The sequence below is a fragment of the Lagenorhynchus albirostris genome, chromosome 6 (genome assembly GCF_949774975.1).
Source record: "Lagenorhynchus albirostris chromosome 6, mLagAlb1.1, whole genome shotgun sequence".
Taxonomy (NCBI): Eukaryota; Metazoa; Chordata; class Mammalia; order Artiodactyla; family Delphinidae; genus Lagenorhynchus; species Lagenorhynchus albirostris.
The window spans coordinates 61,772,559-61,794,430 of NC_083100.1; the positions used below are offsets into that span (position 1 = coordinate 61,772,559).

The 21,872-nt window shown below is 40.6% G+C and overlaps 1 protein-coding gene across 1 annotated transcript in view; it reads right to left on the minus strand.

Moving 5' to 3' along the window:
* Positions 1 to 21,872, minus strand: part of MYO3B (myosin IIIB) — a 388,019-nt gene that overhangs the window by 163,942 nt on the left and 202,205 nt on the right. The window contains exon 23 of the mRNA XM_060151181.1: positions 21,090 to 21,219. Within this exon, the coding sequence (XP_060007164.1) occupies positions 21,090 to 21,219 (130 nt within the window). The remainder of the gene's footprint in view (positions 1 to 21,089; positions 21,220 to 21,872) is intronic.

Below are 21,872 nucleotides of genomic sequence, written 5' to 3' on the forward strand. Positions count from 1 at the left end.
TCTTGCGAGAGGGAACTACAAGGAACAGTGTAATGTTGACCTAGTACCAAAAAAAGACTGTGTGACATCTGTGGCCAGGACACGTGAGAACTTTACCTAGGCTGTAGATTAGAGAGCTGGTCAGGGTAGTAAAAAATATTGTTTGAAAAGCAACATTAGGGAAAAAAATTGCAAAAGGCACATCTGATAATGGACTGTTATCCAAAATACACAAAGAACTCTTGAAATTCAACAGTTAGAAAACAAACAACCTGATTTTAAAATGGACCAAATACTTTAACAGACACCTCACCAAAGAAGATACACAGATGGCAAATAACCACATGAAAAGATGCTCCACATTATATCATCAGGGAAATGCAAATTAAAACGAGATACCATTACACACCTATTAAAACAGCCAACATCCAGAACACTGACATCATCAAATGCTGCCAAGGATGTGGAGCAAGAGGAACTCTCATTCATTGCTGGTGGGAGTGCAAAATGGTGCAGCCACTTTGGAAGACAGTTTGGTGGTTTCTTACAAAAATAAACATACTCTGACATATGATCCAGCCATCACGCTCCTTGGTATTTACCCAAAGGAGTTGAAAACATGTCTGCACAGAAATCCCTGTTGCCAAAAATTGGAAGCAACCAACATGTCAGTAGGTGAAGAGATAAATAAATTGAGTTACATCCAGACAATGGATTATTTAGTGCTAAAAAATGAGCTATGAAATCATGAAAAGACATGGAAGAACCTTAAATGTATATTACTAAGTGAAAAAAGTCATCTGAAAAGGCTACATACTGTATTATTCCAAGTGGAAAAGGCAAAACAATGGAGATAATAAAAAGATCATGGATCCAGGGAAGAGATGAATAGGCAAGGCACAGAAGATTTTAAGGATAGTGAAAATACTCTGTATGACTCTATAATGATGAATATGTCATTATACCTTTGTCCAATCCCACAGAACATACAACACCAAGAGTGAAGCATAATGTAAACCATAATGGATTTGGAGTGATGATGATGTGTCAATGTAGATTCATCAACTGTAATAAATGTACCACTCTGGTGGGGGATGGTAATAATGGGGGAGGCTGTGCAAGTAGTGGCAAAGGGGATATGGGAAATCTCTGTACTTTCCTCTCGATTTTGCTGAGAACCTAAAACTGTTCTAAAACCTAGAGTCTTTTTTTTTTTTTTTAAATAAAAAAGCAACATCAAGCTGACCAACAAGCACATGAGTAAGAGTAGTATCTGTGGATGCAAACTGGAGTAAAAAAGGTTGAATAGTGCTGGGCTTCCATTCAGGTCCGAAGGTCTATCTAAGGCTGTGAAATACATTTTAAGAGATTGCTGAGGTGGAGAAAATAAGAAAGAACAAAATAAAGAGGATAAAACTAAAATCTGCATGATGTGTTCTTTCTTCACAGTTTGGCAGGCAACGGAATGGGGGAGGACGGTGATGACAATGTGGCTTAGATAAATGGAGGAAGCCTAAATAATGATTTGATGGAGGCCTGGATATTTAATTTGCCAACGTTCTCTTCACAGCTGCTCACCATGAGCAGCTAACAATGGCTCGGTTTCTGTCATCTCTTTCTAGTTACTCCTCCTCCTTCCCTTGCTATTGTGACTGAAGTAAGCTTATTCAGATCTCTAATTTGTGTATCATTCTTCTTCCTTAGCACATGAGCGAGGGGGCAGAGGTATAGGTTTTTGCTCCCCACCAACGTTTTTAAGATTAAGTAATTCAAGGTGATAGGGACAGAGTAAAGGAACAAAGTAGGTGTTTAAATAGTTAATCCCACTAGCGGATTGTAAGTAGAGAAAAAAACTATAGGAGACCCCTGTAAGTTAATGATCACTCAAGAAAGCAGGCTTGCTTAGCAACAAAACCATGCAACAGAAGCATGAGACATACCCCCAAACAATATGGAGGAATGAGACCCACATCCTGCCCAGTGAGGTAAGGTAATGATTCCTAGGACATGCTCCTCTGCATGCACTAAAAACAAAATTATAGGGAAAGATGACGTTATACTAAAACCTGAAATGATTTACCATATTTTAGTATATATTAGTGACTTCTGGGCCATTTCCATAGCGCCATGACAGTCCCAGTTTGACCATGGAGGGACAAAATACTCCCCTGCCCGATGTGGAGGAAGAGCTGATGATGGAAGCCTGAAGTCTACTCAAGAATGAAAAAAAAAGGTGGTCTTTTCCCACTCCCCACTTTTCCTTTGATTATAAAACTGTAGCCCACTAAGTTCTTGGGTGGCACTCCCTTGCCTGCCTGCTCGTATCTCTCACAAGTGTCCTATACTAATAAACTCCTTCCTTACCTGTCACTCTGCCTCTTGCTGACTTCTTTCTGCACCAACACCTTCATAATATGTATTCTCTTAGTAAAAAATTACGATTCTTTCAGTTTGCATATTAGCAAGTATCAGTCATTTTGAAAAGCTGGGTACTAATATGAATGCAATAATCACTTATATAAACTTTTTGATTGAGATTCTGAAAGCATTCAAGGTTAACTTCTGATCTGTAGGTATCCAAGTATAATTTTCCCACTTACCAATTCTTTTGCTTTCTTTCAAGGAATGACTATTTCGTATCACCTAGCGCCTTTTTAAAGGACCTAGTCTGAACATTCAGGTGTATATCTTTGAGAAAAAATGTAGCAGCTTAAGAATCCAGAAAAAAAGGACAGGCATACTGAGAAATGCAACACTCTATAGGAAGCAAAGCTTATAACATGCCTAACTGGCCAGCGTGACTCACATCTGAGCTACACTGCCACAGGTTTTCTTGGACACAAACACACCCACATATTTCTCTCTTTTCTCTCTTCTCTTCTTTCTCTCTCTCTCTCTCAGATTTGTGTTTTTACCAGTTCATAAAATGGCATTGACCAGAAAGATTCTTCTACTGAACCTGATATGTGTCATGGTGTTGAAGGATGCAGTTAATGTAAGTTTTATTTCGTAAGTACAGACATTGCTTTTTTGAGAACTTGGCTTTATAGAACTGTGGCATAGCATCCAGAATAACTCCTTGATTTCCAAATCTTCCTAAATTAAAGTCTTATCCTGAAGACTTGGGATGCAATTAATTACTGACTTTTCTTTTAAAGAAAAGACCCTATTGAGAATAAAGGCCAACAAAAAAGATTCCTCTGATGAAGGAACTCTACAAGCATCACAATTCTGTGCTAATTCTAGAGGCTGCAGTTTTTTAGTGCACTGAGCCCTTTTGAGTCCTTTTAAATCAATGAGCCCTTGTGTCTGAGCCCTATTGAGTCTTTTTAAATCAATGCAAATATTTTACCTTCTATTGGTATTTATCTTTAGAAATGCTTTGTTTCCTTATATAGGTCACATGGTTTCTGAAGTCAGGCACTAAGAATTTCTATTTCCATTCATTAATTCAAAAAATATTTCTTTAGCACCTGCTAGAAGATTTGTGAAGTGCCCTACATATAGTAGATGCTGAAAAAAAAAAAAGTTTATTGAAGATGCTCCAATGCACCAGAACAACATTTAAGATGATTTCTCCCCTTGCCTTCTTTTTTTAAAAAGATTTTATTGGAGTGTAGTTGACTTACAATGTTGTGTTAGTTTTAGGTGTACAGCAAAGTGAATCAGTTATATATAGAGAGAGAATGGAGATATATATATATATATATATATATATATATATATATATATATATATATATATCTCCATTCTTTTTCTGATTCTTTTCCCATATAGGTTATTACAGAATATTGAGTAGAGTTCCCTGTGCTATACAGTAGGTCCTTACTAGTTATCTATTTTATATATAGTAGATCCTTGCCTTCTATGGATGGATCACATCTACCATCTCTTGGAAAACTTCAGTATCACAGGTTCTTCTTTCAGTCATCCAAGAACACTATGGCTCATTATTCCAAAGAAATAGCAATTGACAGTGAACCACTCTACAGAGTTAGTGCATTCAATAGCACCATGGATGAGCAATAAGCCTGAATGAAATAGATTTAGGATTTAAATGTTTCTAGAGAATGCCTAGATGTTCCTTGATGTGACACTGAAAGCTACCCATGAAGCTAATTAACACTGTGTCTGTGACTCCTCACTGGAGTCTAAGCTCCATTAGGGCAGGCACTAAGTCCATTCTATCTACCACTTTATAGCTAGTGTTTAGCATAATTAACCTAGCACATAGTAGGCACTCAATAAATATATGTGAATGAATGAGTGAAGGAATAAATTGTGTGGCATTAAATTTTATTTAACATGACATCCAATACCCTTCTAGGAGCAAGCCCCAGCTCACCTCACTTCCCTCCACATACCCTGAACTTTTTGCTGGTCTCTGGCCATACCACTCTCCCTTCATATTTCAGAAACTTTGCTCAAGCTATTTGAGGCCTGGATTGCAGAGGTGAAGTGGTTAAGATTGTGAGTTCTAGGGTCGAACCACCTGGGGTTTGTCTCAGCTCTGTCACTTACTTGTTAGGAGGGCTTGAATGAGTTACTTGCCTTCTAAGTATCTGGGTTTCATCATCCAGAAGGCTGGATGAATGTTTATTGAGTTTTGGGAATAAAGTGTTCCCGTTAAATTTATAGTTAACAGAGTTTCAGTGGCGAGTGGAGATGTAGATGTTGCTGGTCTAGGGGATTTGATTAGAGCCACGTGGAGCCCCTAGAGGTCCTAGTTGGCCACGGAGTTTTAGTTTAAGCTAAATCACTTGACTCAAGTTAGTGACCTTCTCTTCAGCATGTATTTTGAGATTTATAAAACGTTATTAATTAGGGGTTTCGGTTAATCAGAGTTTTATAGACTATCCAATTTTCTATTGCCTAGAACTCATTAAATGTTGGGTTGGATGACTAGAAAAGAAAGTAAACAAACTGAAGATTTAAGGTTTGAGGGTGTATTTTATTCTTTCCCGTCTATATTCTTAAGGTACTATTTTTAAAACAAAGAAATCACAAACTCTCAAAAGAAAGAAAGAGATGAAGGAAGGAAGGAAAGAAGGAAGGAAGGAAGGAAGAAAGGAGGGAGGGAGGAGAACCCACAGTACTGTATAATATTATCTACTGTATTTTAAAACAATTCATCAGAGATAAGGAAATACATGTAGAAATCCACTTATTTTGCCCTATATTTGTCCCTCTGCTCCAGATCAGCAAAGAGTTAACAATACTTAAATACTAACACTTATTGAATGTCTACAATGTAGTAGATACTATGCTAAGTGTATAGAATGAATTATTTAATACAACACTGTGAGCCATGTCCCCAGTTCACCAAGAAAGGAAATGGCGGCAAAGAGTATACAAGCCTATGGCCTGAGGTCAGATATCTGCTGTGCAGGGCACTGAGCAGTGATGTTGAGAGAGCCCATCAACTCGGATGGCCTAATTAAAGACTCTGTGGTTGTTTCAGGGTTTCTGGCCACATTCAAAGGAAACCACTGAGTAACTGAGGGAACTGCTGCCTGATCAAACTGATTGAACCCAACTGATTTTAGATGATGTCTGAATTTTTTAGTCATTTACATACCAAACCAGGTGAACGGCACACAGTTCCCATTGATTACCCAGCAATCACTATCCTTGTGGCTAAGCCAAACCTAATCATCTGGAAAACAGTTGATCTGGGTTTTGTGTAACTAGAACTGTCCTTGTGAAACGTAAAGAATGGAACCACTCTACTAAATGCAAACCTTAATAAAATCTTAGCGCTCCTCTCCCACTTCCAACTCTCCAGTAAAGTTAAGTGACATTTTATTTAGTTTACTGACATCTCACATGTGCGAGCCAGTAAAGTTCACAATTGTTACTCCACACAGCTGTGGTTTACAGCTTCTCTTCGCACACAACACGCTGGCACCAGAGCAAAATGATTAACTTTTATATGCTTCTAACATATGGACCAGACTGTTAGAAGCTGGTCTTGTGTTCTAAAGAGAAAAATAGTTTTTATTAACATGACCCAAATTCCTGGGGAAAAAAGCATTAAGTTGTGATCCATCTCTAAGTAGAGAGATTATAATTATGATGGCTTTGTTTCTAATTCACTTTATTTGAAGTGCCTGGAGTTACCTTTTAGTAAGGTGGGGAGGGGGGAGGATGGCCTGAAAGCCCCATGATAAAGAGATTTTGTAGTGGGATGAATTAATAAACCGTAAATGGCCTTGAGACTTTTCCTCAATATGAGCTATGAAATAAATGCAAAGAACCTTTCATCTTAAATGGGAACATATTTCTTCTCTATGAATAAGAAGGATTCTGGTGAGAGAAGAAGAATTTGTTTTTCTTGCATTTCTGACCATTTGAAAAGTCAAAGCTGCCATATTTGCTGTACTTGACAAGATCATTAAAGAAATAAAATAAAATGGCCCTCAACTGTACTGCTACTTAAAAATAAAATGTACGTTCACTGTCACACTTAGGAGCTATGAAAGAAGTATTAAAATGTGCTGAGGAAAGATAGTGGATCTGATTCATAACAGATACTTTCCCAATATTAGAGCCATTATTACAACTCATTAGTGAACGTTATTTTAGTTTTTGTCTTTCAAGGACACAGCAGCAACAGGGTCCCTAGAGCTAGGAAAGCATGAAGAACTTTTGGAAATGGATTTAAGATCCACACTGGAAGACTGCCCTGGAAAAGAAAGACTCAGGGAGAAAATTTTCTGATCAGCAATGCCTCAGTAAGTCCCACTTGACTCTTGACCCTCAAGATGCTTTTCGCAAAAAAGCATCTTACTGGTTTCAGAAGCCCTGTACAGGAGAGCCATCTCTTGGTATTTCTGCAGTAAAGATGCTTATGGAATTTCATACCTAGTATTCCCCATGCTTTTTGACCATAGAAATCTCTTCTTTACCTCACACTTCATCACATCCCACAAACCTAGAGTTTCATGAAACACACTTGGGAAAACACTGCTCTTGATACTGACGATATGGGACCTTTCTATCTCTGCAAAGAGAGCCAAGGGAACTTTCCACAAGCTTGTGCTGGAACTCTGCAAATCCAGAACACCGACTTTTCTCACATACTGGGAAATAGGCTGAAGTCTGAATGCAGTAAAATATTATTTTATGAAGAAAGAAGAATTTATTTTCTTTGGAAGGACCAGCAAGAAGGGCTCTTTGGCATTTCTGCAGTTCTCTTCGAGAGCAGGAATGAGGCACATCTGTGGCTAGGGCAGCGATTCTCTGTAGCCACCACGTTATTCAACGTGGTGGCTGCAGAACACGTGAAATGTGGTTAGTCCAAACTAGATGTGCCGTAAGTAAAAATACACACCAGATTTCAAAGACTTAGTTTAAAAAAAGAAAAAAGTACGATATCTCAATCATTTTTATATTGATTACTTGTTGAATGATAATATTTTTGATATGTTGAGTAAAGATATATTAGTAAAAGTAATATTGTCTGTGCTGTAGACTAAATGTTTGTGTTCCCCACCCCCTACAAATTCATATGCTAAATCTTAACCCCCAATGTGATGGTATTCAGAGGTAAGGCCTTTGGGAGTTAAGTGATTCATGGAGGCAGAGCCCTTATCAATGGGATTAGTGTCCTAATAAAAGAGACCCCTGAGAGCTCCCTCGCCCCTTCTGCCATCTGAGGACACAGTGAAAAGACAGCCAACTATGGACCAGGAAATGGTCCCTCACCAGGCATCAAATCTGTTGGTGCCTTGATCTTGAACTTCCCAGCCTCCAGAATGGTGAGAAATAAATTTCTGTTGTTTATTAGCCACGCAGTCTGTGGTATTGTGTTATAGCAGCCCAATGGTCTAAGACAACCTGCTTCTTTTTACTTTTGAAAATGTGATGAATAGAACATTTTATATTACAGTGGACAGCACGGTGCAATAGACCAATGAACAACAGAGAGCCAGTGACAGCTCTCAAACCACAGTAACTCCAGACTGAAAGTTTGGCCTAGGGATTACTAGAGGTTGGTCTGTTTGACCTTCAGCTTCCTTCTACTTGAGAGGTTCTTCTTCACGCAAAGCCCTCACTTTGCAGATGGGACGCTAGTTCAGAAAATTGAATTAAACCCGTTGGGTGCAAAGTACCAACCCAGGTCAAACTCAGCCTGTCTCCTGACTTATAGCCCAGGGCTCTTTATTCCACCACACTTGACTGGGTGGAAGAAACTGCAGGTAGACGTTTTAAAAGGAAAGAAACATTCAAGCTGCTTACATTTGAACCAAAAGACAAATAAGCAAAAAAACCCCCAGCACCTGGGGAATACAAACTCAAAACCTACAGGCATTCAGGGATTCGAAAAAACAAACCAAAACAAGAATTTCAAGAGATGAATGATCTCTTGCCTCACAACCACACCACACATACACTTTGTCCCCAACAAGCCTAGCAAAGAAAATCAAAGATTCTTCTAGACAAGGGCTGAAAACCATTAACAAAGGGAGATGCGGGAAGGTGTGAAGTTTCTTCCTGGAAGGTCCAGTGGTTGCCAGGACCCTCTGCCTTCCCCTCCAGCCTGTCAAAGGGCAGAAGGGGACACTGCTCCCCATGGAACCTCACAGAGGCAGCAGAGGTCTCTTGGCTGGTCCTCCCAGTTGGCTATGGCAGTAATAGAAGGGAGTGTGACCACACGGGCACCCAGAGTCCCCAGGGTGCCCACGTTTCTGAGTAAGTACATGGATCTCGGGCTTCCCAACAAAGTACTTACAGCACGTGCGTGTGCTGTTTGCTTCTGGGAAAGCCCACCCTGTCCACTCCACCAAGAAGGGCGCTGGCAATCAAGCTCAAATGCTAGAGATGTAGCTGCGGTTCTATCTGAGCTGCTCTGGCATCTGAGTCCTAATAGGGCTTCATGCGTGTCTCCCCAGATTCAGAATATGGAGTTCTAGGTGGACCTCTGGATTTCACAACTTGTTGAAATAAATCTCTCATGCTGGGGGGCTCCCAGCCAGCACCATAAATAAGGATGACCCAAATACATTTCAAGTGCTCTCAAGACCACAAGGAAATTCCGTTCACAAAGTACACTCCCTGCCTGAAAAGACAGACTCTCCTGAGCACCTCGTATGTGCCAGGCGCCTCTCCAGGAGCTAGAAAGAGAATCTTACTGAATGGACAAAATCCTGTCTTCATGGAACTTACACCCCAGTGGCGCCAGGGATTTCACCCAACCCAGACCAAGAACTTCCTGGAGGAGGTGATGCTAGGGCTGAGTTTTGGAGGAAGAAAAAAGGATTAGGAGGCAGGGAAGGGGCAGGGTTGGAAGGTGTGGTGATGAGGGTGGGAGTGGGGGACAGAAGTAATCTCAGAGCAGAATTAACATGTTGTAATGGCATGGAACAGTGAAGTACTGTGAACAGTCGTGACTGTATTTTCTGTATATAAATGAAATAGAAGACGTGGTCCTTGTTCTCATGAAGCTTACAGTCTTCCCAAGTAGACAAGCTGGTTGCATGAGGCACAACTGCACAGCTGGGTAGCCCGAAGTACTGAATTGCACAGCTCTGATGGTAGGTTGTTGGAGATGAGGCGCCCATGTGATTAACATTTGCTATTTTGCTCTGTTCCTGAGACAAGAATCTGACTCTCACCCACTCTGGGCTGGTGCTGGGAGGAATCCTCAGCTAGTGATGGAATCTGCCAGCCTCCCAGGGTCACACCTACAGAAAGCTTTGTGGTTCTCTGCTGTGCCTCGAGCATGAAATCAGCATAATGAGGCATCTCAGTTCACTGGGGATAAACAAGAAACGGTTCCACTTTTTCCTGTAACTTCCCCACCCCTGCTGACCCCTCACCTTTCTGTGAGGATGGCAGCTCCATTAACTATGTTTAAGCCCATTTCACAGATTTTCAGATATTTTCTGTTATTAAAGATTACTTTTGGTTTTGAAGATTCTTTCTTATTTATTTTTAACCTTTAATATCATCTCAAGTCAAAGCTCTTTTTCCCACTGTTCCTTTCCCTCCAGGCTGGATTGATACCATCATGGCCTGAAGCAGTCTTCTCTCTCACCCCTCTGCTCTGGGCTAGCTGCTCTGGCGTGCGTGCGAGGGGGAGGAAGGAAAAAGGCGAGGGCCGAGCTCTCTTTCTCAGGCTGGGTGAGGTTGCAAACCCTCTCTGGCTGGACACAACAGTCCCTGGGCTTTATGGGGAAAGGCGGTGGCCCCATATGGCCCCCTGGTAAGGGGGCTCATATGGAACAGCTCCCTCAGCAATTAGGGATCTGTTAGGGGCTGAACTGTAGTCCCCCCCTTCCCTGACCATATTCATATGTTGAAGTCCTAATGCCCAGTACCTCAGAAGGTGACCATATTTGGAGATAGGACCTGGTTCTCTCTAGTTAGTCTTTAACACCCTGTTCAAGTTTTTCTTTCTTACTCTGAAGCTGTTCCCTTCAGGAGCCCATCATCGTTTATCCACCCTGCTTCCCTCCCTCTGCCCTGAGTCCTTTCCTCCCCATCCTGTTCACTTACTCATCCCACTTCCACCTCCCTCTCCTTTCCAGGGCTGCAGACCCTGGCGTAGAATGCCTCATTACACCAGGCTTTACATTTAATTTTTCTCTAGTCTCCTATTTAAAAAAAAAAAAAAATCTCTTCCAAGAAACCTTTCTTAGTTAAAAGAACTTTCTCCACATTGAACCATGATATTTCCATGACTTTTCCTTCTACTGATAGTTTTACTTGTATAGATACAGTGCTTATATTGCCCCCATTTATTGATTTACATGCTTGTTGTGCATCCCTTAAACATTTTAGGATTTGGCTCTGTTTATCTGTCACTGACTATTCTGACTGAGATTTTCTTTTATTCCTTCTAGAAGGCACCAGATCTAGAAGGACGATAAATACGTACTGGTTGTTGACTGAGATGCACTCCCAAATTAGAAGAAAGAGGCAGGCCTCTGTACAAGGAGGAACTGACTTGCCAGGCTCCCTGACAGAGTTGGCTCATTCGCGCCTCTCCCTTTCAGGAAGAGCAGAGCACTGTCCATGTCTGTGACCTGGAACTTTGTCACTTAGAGTCAGCTCATCTTGCCAGATTCGTGTGCTGAACTGCCAGGATGCAGGAGCAGCCATCAGTGGAAAATGAAAACTCTTAGAGATGGTTACAAAAAGGCACCCTCTTAAGAGCTTAATGCCGTTAATTTGGGGAGTTACAGAATCAGGACCAGACCATCCACAGCAAGGATTTCAGCAGTGAAGGTGTTACTGAGCTTTGCTGCTACAGGGTGGGGACTCGTCTTGCCTCCACTCTCCATCCAAATAAAAAGGGGAACCAACGGAAGTCAAGGCAGAGAAAATTTACTGTTGATTTTTACTGCAAATCAAATTCCAAGGGAGAAACCTGAGAGTCCTCAGACAGAAGAGGGCAACAGAGACAAAATTCATCTCCAGATTCTGAAGCAAAACCAGACTTTGAGGCTCAGAGAATATCCCCTCCGTGGTATTCTTGTTTTCTCTAGTTTCTCCCAAGTTCCTAACTCCTTTAAAACCCCACATTCCTATTTGGAAGTCAGAATTCATGATTCAAAGACAGAAATGGATTTTTCAAGTTCCTTTTGAAACCCCCTCTTCTCTTTCCTCCCCTGAGCCTTTTGAACTCTTCTCTAGTTTACTTGTAGCAAGTGGAACATTCCCCCAACAGGAAAATAGGCCATGAAACCTTCTTATAACATCTTTCCTTTTAATGTTTTTCTACCTCCACCATTCAGTTTGAAAAGTCCCAGCTGAAGGGTTGGAAAGCAGTGTTGCTGCCACATCCAATTTCCACATATAAAGTCTTCAGAGAATCTCCTATTAATAGGAAGGATCACAAAGAAAATTTTGACATGTCTGAAGTGGTCAAAGAGTGGTCACAAAAGCAGAGAGGGGAACAGAGAGGATCCGTCCTGACTGCAGCTGCCTCCGTTTACCTGATGGTCACTGGGCATCTCAGAACGAGAACACACCCTTCAGGCAGAGATGTTTCCACCACCAGGCGCAGCTGGGCGCCCACAGAAACGGCTGCTGGGAAGGGAGCTGCAGCACCCTGGGAGAAGCTGACCACCCTGGACCCAAGAGCTCATGCTCCACGTTTTCCACCCTTTACAGTGTTTGGGGGTGTAGAACGTGAACAGGAAGGTGCGAACAGGAAACTTGAAAATGCCAACTGGATTACTCTCTCTGATTTTATATTACAGTTTTACACAAACATACTCAGAGGTTAATCCTCTTAACCTTGATAAGAGATTAAACCAAGGGCCAATACTTCTATTTGATATCCACCAACGAAGGGATTGTCACCCGCCCAGCAGTCCAGGAGAGGAGGCTGATTTTTTTCAAGGAATGTCAGCTGAAGGCTCTCTGACGGCTGTGTTTGAAAGCAAAGGAGAGCAGGAGTCTGGCTACCAGGACACTTGAACTTAACTGGACAGGACATCTTAGATAAAGAAATTTAAAGTTTTTCTTTGCATTTTATGATTCTTCTCTATCCTTCGGGGAAAACAAGTATTATTGTGAAATAGATTGCATGTGTATAAAAGTGTACAAAATATAAATGTACAGCACAATGAATATTACAAAGCAAAGTCCATGCAGCCACCACCAAGACCAGGAGCTAAAGCATTGCCAACATCCCTTAGGGGCCTCTCCTCTCGAAATCGAGGAGCCCAACCCTGGACCTCTTTTTAAAGTTTGGGGTTAATAGCTTCTAAGGTTTCCCAACTTTGACCTTTCTCCTTCCTCTCTGTAGTTCATCCCCTAAAAGAAATTTGTAAAGTAATTGTCCATAATATGTATGCTCACTGAACTAGTGCCCTGTTTAAGTACTTAAGGGTTTGAAGTAGGATAAATAAAAATTTAAAAAACCAAGAAAATAGTTTCTCATGCGCTGAAAATATTAGCATATTCTTTTCTAAAATGCTAGGATGTATGGGACCTTGCTGCCAGCCACAATGCTGAGATGGACAGCTACATCGCCCTTCCTAAAGGGTAAGTGCTGGAAACAAGTATTTGCATTATTAGCAAAAATAATACAACCTACTTCTGTCCAGGTTTTCCCACTTGCAAAGGCTGTAATACAGGGACTTCCCTGGTGGTGCAGCAGTTAGGAATCCGCCTGCCAATGCAAGGTTCACGGGTTTGAGCCCTGGTCCAGGAAGATCTCACATGCCGCAGACCAACTAAGCCCATGCACCACAACTACTGAGCCTGTGCTCTATAGCCCGTAAGCCACAACTACTGAAGCCTGCATGCCTAGAGCCCATGCTCCGCAACAAAGAGAAGCCACCGCAATGAGAAGCCCGCGCACAGCAACGAAGAGTAGCCCCTGCTCACCACAACTAGGGAAAGCCCATGCACAGCAATGAAGACCCAATGCAGCCAAAAAGAAATAAATAAATTAATAATAATTAAAAGGCTAAAATATAATAAAACGAAAAAATATAGAATGTGGAGCTTTTAACCTTTAGAAGCTTAATTAATATTCTGACCTTCAACATAGGACACACAGTCTCTTTAAAACTGAAGTCTGAAAGCAAATATCGTCATAAGGAGAGAAATTAGTGCCCAATTCTAGATGGAAAGTGATGGTAAAACAAAGTTCCAGTTGCACAAGTCTCTTAGATAGCCTCATCCACCAGAGGGCAGAGAGCAGAAGCAAGAAGAACTACAATCCTGCAGCCTGTGGAACAAAAACCACATTCACAGAAAGACAGACAAGATGAAAGGCAGAGGGCTATGTACAGATGAAGGAACAAGAAAAAACCCCAGAAAAACAACTAGACAAGATGAAAGGCAGAGGGCTATGTACCAGATGAAGGAACAAGAAAAAACCCCAGAAAAACAACTAAATGAAGTGGAGATAGGCAACCTTCCAAAAAAGGAATTCAGAATAATGATACTGAAGATGATCCAGGACCTTGGAAAAAGAATGGAGGCAAAGATCAAGAAGATGCAAGAAATATTTAACAAAGACCTAGAAGAATTAAAGAACAAACAAACAGAGATGAACAATACAATAACTGAAATGAAAACTACACTAGAAGGAATCAATAGCAGAATAACTGAGGCAGAAGAACGGATAAGTGACCTGGAAGACAGAATGGTGGAATTCACTGCTGCAGAACAGAATAAAGAAAAACAGAATGAAAAGAAATGAAGACAGCCTAAGAGACCTCTGGGACAACGTTAAACACAACAGCTTTCACATTATCGGGGTCTCAGAAGGAGAAGAGAGAGAGAAAGGACCAGACAAAATATTTGAAGGGATTATAGTCAAAAACCTCCCTAACATGGGAAAGGAAATAGCCACCCAAGTCCAGGAAGTGCACAGAGTCCCATACAGGATAAACCCAAAGAGAATCACGCCAAGACACATAGTAATCAAATTGGCAAAAATTAAAGACAAAGAAAAATTATTGAAAGCAGCAAGGGAAAAATGACAAAAAACATACAAGGGAACTCCCATAAGGTTAACAGCTGATTTTTCGGCAGAAACTCTACAAGCCAGAACGGAGTGGCATGATATACTTAAAGTGATGAAAGGGAAGAACCTACAACCAATATTACTCTACCCGGCAACGATCTCATTCAGATTCGACGGAGAAATCAAAAGCTTTACAGACAAGCAAAACCTAAGAGAATTCAGCACCACCAAAGCAGCTCTACAACAAATGCTAAAGGAACTTCTCTAAGTCAGAAACACAAGAGAAAAAAAGGACCTACAAAAACAAACCCAAAACAATTAAGAAAATGGTCACAGGAACATACATATCGATAATTACCTTAAACGTGAATGAATTAAATGCTCCAACCCAAAGGCACAGGTGTGCTGAATGGATACAAAAACAAAACCCATATATGTGCTGTCTACAAGAGACCCACTTCAGACCTAGGGACACATACAGACTGAAAGTGAGGGGATGGAAAAAGATATTCCATGCAAATGGAAATCAAAAGAAAGCTGGAGTAGCAATACTCATATCAGATAAAATAGACTTTAAAATAAAGAATGTTACAAGAGACAAGGAAGGACACTACATAATGATCAAGGGATCAATCCAAGAAGAAGATATAACAATTATAAATATATATGCACCCAACATAGGAGCACCTCAATACATAAGGCAACTGCTAACAGCTATAAAAAAGGAAATAGACAGTAACACAATAATAGTGGGGGGCTTTAACACCTCACTTACACCAATGGACAGATCATCCAAAATGAAAATAAATAAGGAAACAGAAGCTTTAAATGACACAATAGACCAGAGAGATTTAATTGATATCTATAGGACATTCCATCCCCAAACAGTGGATTACACTTTCTTCTCAAGTGCACATAGAACATTCTCCAGGACAGATCACATCTTGGGTCACAAATCAAACCTCAGTAAATATAAGAAAACTGAAATCATATCAAGCATCTTTTCTGACCACAACGCTATGAGATTAGAAATAAATTACAGGGAAAAATCATTAAAAACACAAACACATGGAGGCTAAACAATACGTTACTAAATAACCAAGAGATCATTGAAGAAATCGAAGAGGAAATCAAAAAATACCTAAAGACAAATGACAATGAAAACACGACAATCCAAAACCTATGGGATGCAGCAAAAGCAGTTCTAAGAGGGAAGTTTATAGCAATACAATCCTACCTCAAGAAACAAGAAAAATCTCAAAACAACAATCTAACCTTACACCTAAAGGAACTAGAGAAAGAAGAACAAACAAAACACAAAGTTAGCAGAAGCAAAGAAATCATAAAGATCAACGCAGAAATAAATGAAAAAGAAACAAAGAAAACAATAGCAAAGATCAATATAACTAAAAGCTGGTTCTTTGAGAAGGTAAACAAAATTGATTAACCATTAACCAGACTCATCAAGAAAAAGAGGGAGAGGACTCAAATCAATAAAATTAGAAATGAAAAAGGAGAAATTACAAAAGACACTGCAGAAATACAAAACATCCTAAGACACTACTACAAGCAACTCTATGCCAATAAAATGGACAACCTGGAAGAAATAGACAAATACTTAGAAAGGTATAACCTTCCAAGACTGAACCAGGAAGAAATAGAAAAGATGAACAGACCAATCACAAGTAATGAAATTGAAACTGTGATTAAAAATCTTGCAACAGGGGGCTCCCCTGGTGGTGCAGTGGCTGAGAGTCCGCCTGCCGATGCAGGGGACACGGGTTCGTGCCCCGGTCTGGGAAGATCCCACGTGCCGCGGGGTGGCTGGGCCCGTGAGCCGTGGCCGCTGGCCTGCGCATCCGGAGCCTGTGCCCCGCAACGGGAGAGGCCACAACAGTGAGAGGCCCGCGTACAGCAAAAAAAAAAAAAAAAAAAAATCTTGCAACAATCAAAAGTCCCGGACCAGATGGCTTCACAGGTGAATTCTATCAAACATTTAGAGAAGAGCTAACACCCATCCTTCTCAAAGTCCTCCAGAAAATTGCAGAGGAAGGAACACTCCCAAACTCATTCTATAAGGCTACCATCACCCTGATACCAAAACCAGACAAAGATACTACAAAAAAAGAAAATTACAGACCAATATCCCTGATGAATATAGATGCAAAAATCCTCAACAAAATACTAGCAAACAGAATCCAACAACACATTAGAAGGATCATACACCATGATCAGTGGGATTTATCCCAGGGATGCAATGATTCTTCAATATACACAAACCAATCAGTGTGATACACCATATTAACAAACTGAAGAACAAAAACCATATGATCATCTCAATAGATGCAGAAAAAGCTTTTGACAAAATTCAACACCCATTTATGATAAAAACTCTCCAGAAAGTGGGCATAGAGGGAACCTACCTCAACATAATAAAGGCCATATACAACAAACCCACAGCAAACATCATTCTCAATGGTGAAAAACTGAAAGCATGTCCTCTAAGATCAGGAACAAGAAAAGGATGTCCACTCTCGCCACTATTATTCAACATAGTTTTGGAAGTCCTAGCCACGGCAATCAGAGAAGAAAAAGAAATAAAAGGAATACAAATAGGAAAAGAAGACGTAAAACTGTCACTGTTTGCAGATGACATGATACTATACACAGAGAATCCTAAAGATGCCACCAGAAAACTAGCAGAGTTAATCAATGAATTTGGTAAAGTTGCAGCATACAAAATTAATGCACAGAAATCGCTTGCATCCCTATACTCTAATGATAAAAAATCTGAAAGAGAAATTAAGGAAACACTCCCATTTACCTTTGCAACAAAATGAATAAAATACCTAGGAATAAACCTACCTAGGGAGACAAAACACCTGTATGCAGAAAACTATAAGACACTGATGAAAGAAATTAAAGATGATACCAACAGATGGAGAGATATACCACGTTCTTGGATTGGAAGAATCAACATTGTGAAAATGACTATACTACCCAAAGCATTCTACAGATTCAATGCAATCCCTATCAAACTACCAATGGCATTTTTTACAGAACTAGGACAAAAAATCTTAAAATTTGTATGGAGACATAAAAGACCCTGAGTAGCCAAAGCAGTCTTGAAGGAAAAAAATGGATCTGGAGGAATCAGACGCCCTGACTTCAGACTACACTACAAAGCTACAGTCATCAAGACAATATGGTAGTGGCACAAAAACAGAAACATACATCAATGGAACAAGATAGAAAGCCCAGAGATAAACCCACGCACCTACGGTCAACTAATCTATGACAAAGGAGGCAAGGATATACAATGGAGAAAGGACAGTCTCTTCAATAAGTGGTGCTGGGAAAACTGGACAGCTACCTGTAAAAGAGTTAAATTAGAACACTTCCTAACATCATACACAAAAATAAACTCAAAATGGATTTGAGACCTAAATGTAAGGCCAGACACTATAAAACTCTTAGAGGAAAACATAGGAAGAACACTCTTTGACGTAAATCACAGCAAGATCTTTTTTGATCCACCTCCTAGAGTAACGGAAATAAAACCAAAAATAAACAAATGGGACCTAATGAAACTTAAAGCTTTTGCACAGCAAAGGAAACCATAAACAAGACGAAAAGACAACCCTCAGAATGGGAGAAAATATTTGCAAACAAATCAATGGATAAAGGATTAATCTCCAAAATATAAAAACAACTCATGCAGCTCAATATTAAAGAAACAAACAACCCAATCCAAAAACGGGCAGAAGACCTAAATAGACATTTCTCCAAAGAAGACATACAGATGGCCAAGAAGCACATGAAAAGCTGCTCAACATCACTAATTATTAGAGAAACGCAAATCAAAACTACAAGTTATCACCTCACACCAGTTAGAATGGGCATCATCAGAAAATCTACAAACAACAAATGCTGGGGAGGGTGTGGAGAAAAGGGAACCCTCTTGCACTGTTGGTGGGAATGTAAACTGATACAGTCGCTATGGAGAACAGTATGGAGGTTCCTTAAAAACTAAAAATAGAATTACCATATGATCCAGCAATCCCACTACTGGGCATATACCCAAAGAAAACCATAATTCAAAACGACACATGCACCCCAATGTTCATTGCAGCACTATTTACAATAGCCAGGTCATGGAAGCAACCTAAATGTCCATCAACAGACGAATGGAAAAAGAAGATGTGGTACATATATACAATGGAATATTACTCAGCCATAAAAAGGAACGAAATTGGGTCATTTGTTGAGAGGTGGATGGATCTAGAGACTGTCATACAGAATGAAGTAAGTCAGAAAGAAAAAAACAAATATCATATATTAACGCATGTATGTGGAACCTAGAAAAATGGTACAGATGAACCGGTTTGCAGGGTAGAAGTTGAGACACAAATGTAGAGAACAAATGTATGGACACAAAGGGGGGAAAGCCGCGGGGGGTGGGGGTGGGGGTGGGTTGAATTGGGCGATTGGGATTGACATGTATACAGTGATGTGTATAAAACTGATGACTAATAAGAACCTGCTGTATAAAAAAATAAATAAAATTAAGTATTTAAAAAAAAAAGTTCCAGTTGCTTTTAGGGCAAAGCCACATTATCTTTATCTGTATAATCCCCTTTACTGCCTATACAGTGCCTTACTATTAGCAGCTCTTCTATAAATGTTTGTTGATTGAAGGCATTTTTCCATGAATAATTTCAGAAAAAGAAAACAGAATTATGCTTACTAGTTTTGATGTGTATTCATGGCTTCTTAATTATACTCAAAAATATAGTGGAGAAGAGAAAGTTAAGGATCTCAAAAGAAATTATTATGCATAATATACAACTCAGGAATACAAGGAAGCATGTCCGGAAAACATGTTTGTTCTAGTCTTAGTTTTCACTTTTGTTTCCTCCAGGTCATGTGGGGTGCAGTTTTAAGGCAAATGCAGAAAGAGTTATAAGACAGGAGGAAAGTTCTTTCAGAGAAAAGCAAAAATAAGAAGGGGAGGCTACCTCTTTGTTCTTCCTCCCTGGCTTTTAGGTTATCAAGGGCAACAGCAGGCTGGCTGCAGAGCCTGACCTCTTGCACAGCGCCACCTAGTGGCCTAGACTGTGAACTTGTTTTTATTTTGCCAAAGGTTGAAAAATTAGAAATTCCGAAGTTGTGAACAGATTTGACAAGTCATTACTCATATTTATGGGAGGGTATAAATGCTAGCTAACAAGTCACTTGGATATATTTTATTTCAAAGAGGACATCTCCTATCAAAAATGGCCGTGTCTTTGCTTCTGCACAAGTTACCTAGTGAGTTGACACACCTGAGTGTCTGGTGAGGGAGCCACAGCTGTGCCCACAGCTGCCCACTCTCCCAGAAGTTGATAATGAATCAAATCCTGGCTGTGCCCAATGGACGTCTGGAGAAGAAGCTGGAGGGCAGCCTTCTGATGGGCACTCTACTATTTTCATTTAAAGGAGCATGTTTGAAAAAAGTTAAGAACATGGTTTCAAAGTAAAGATGAAAAAAACGTCGTAGATTATGACTTTTTTCTTAAGCAAGCTTTTCATTCCTCTGCACGCTGGTAAAATTCAGGCCTGGCAACCACACTCTTTTAGCTTGCAGAGGCCCCATGCCAGACACAATGCCAATAATTTCACGAGGGACGTGGAAAGAAAAAGAAATTATGAACAATGATACAGAGGTTTCTCTGCCTCCTTTCTTAAAAGCATATCTGCAGCTGTTTCCAGGCATAGCCTCAAAAACATAAAGCCCTTGAGAGGAGAGCTATGGGAAGATTGAGTCTGCTGCCCAGCCAAAGGCAGAAGAATCCCAGAGAAATCAAAGGAGCTTGACCCAATTAGAATCTACTTGGTGAAACAGCAAAGACCAGGATGCTCCATTTTTTGGCTCTAGCTTCCTGCTCCTGCATGAGGACTGACCGAGCAACTACACAGAGGCTGACTGTAAGTAGACAAAGGCTGTGTATATAGGCCAGTGACAGACCTGTTCCAAGTAGGTTAGGAGAGCAGTGGGCTGGGGTCGATGACTAGGTGGGAAGTTGGACCAGCTGACCTCTGAGGACCCCATGATTGGATGACTTTGATTGGCCCCAGTCCCATTACTTGAAATAATACATAAATAGAAATAATCTTCCCAATAATTCTAGGTAAACTGAGATCATCCTAGAGTGTTTAGCATAAACTGATAATAACATCTGCTTTATTTATTTATTTTTTATTGGATGCACTGTGTGTCTTGCAGGATCTTAGTTCCCTGACCTGGGATCGACCCTGTGCCATCTGCAGTGGAAGTGTGGAGTCCTAACCACGGGACTGCCAGGGAATTCCCAAAATACGTTTTTATAAATGGAAGAATGAAGGAAGCAGGCAGAGAAAATGAGAAGTCTAAGAGGTGATGTTATAGAAAGTGTGTGTGTGTGTGTGTGTGTGTGTGTGTGTACACACATGTATATATAGGCTGATGCTGTGCAATTAGATGCAAAAGAAACAATCGCTTTCCTTTTCTTGAACTTAGCTGAATAGACTTTTATACCTGCTCAAAGTTCAAAACGTTAGTAGTGCAGCCCTGGCAGGATTTAGACACGAAATGGAAAACCCCAACAGAGCTTGTAAAAGCATCAGATTCCAGGGCTGTCAGGGAGGTTCCAAGTACCTGTTTTGGTCAAAGGGATTGAGAAGAGTTGCTGAAGAAGCTGGTTTTCCGATGTCCTCAGTACGACAACCACATCGGCAGGGAGAGTGTCTCTGTTTTTCTCAAGAACCCCAGAAGCATCATATAATACCTGCAACACGAATAGTAAAGCACAAGTGAGCCAATACCAACCCCATCACTGGCAACACGGGCACACTGTCCGAGGTCAGTAATTAATCAACCTCTGTATAGAATTCATCTTGACACAGCCATGCTTTTAAACCCAGACCACCATATAAGGGGGGAAAATTGTAATTTTTGAGAGGTCAGTTTATCTTAACCTCTTGTTCAATTATTCTTTGAAGAAGAGTCCTGTCAAAGATATATCACATCAGAATAATTGTATCGGGCACTCACAGTATGGGAAGCACCCATCCTATGAGGTTAACACTGTTATTATCTCTATTTTACTGTGGGCAAACAGAGGCTTAGAGAGAGGCTGAATAATGTGCCATGGTCACACGTGTCACCAGCGGCGGGCAGGTATCCCAACCTGGCCAGTTTGGCTCCACACTCACAACCACTGCACCCTCACTCTTCCCAAGGTTCTCATGGCACCTGAGTGATGGCTCAGGGATTCTGAGCAGTTCTCGGTTCTCAGGACAGAGGGGATCCAGGTCAGTGCAATTTTAAGGGATGTTCCAATGAAATAAGTGTTGAGTGACAAATGAATTCAGGAAAAGACACAGAGACCAGAAGGAAAAGGATCCTATTTTTCCTTTAAAGTCAAGAGAGGACAAGAGG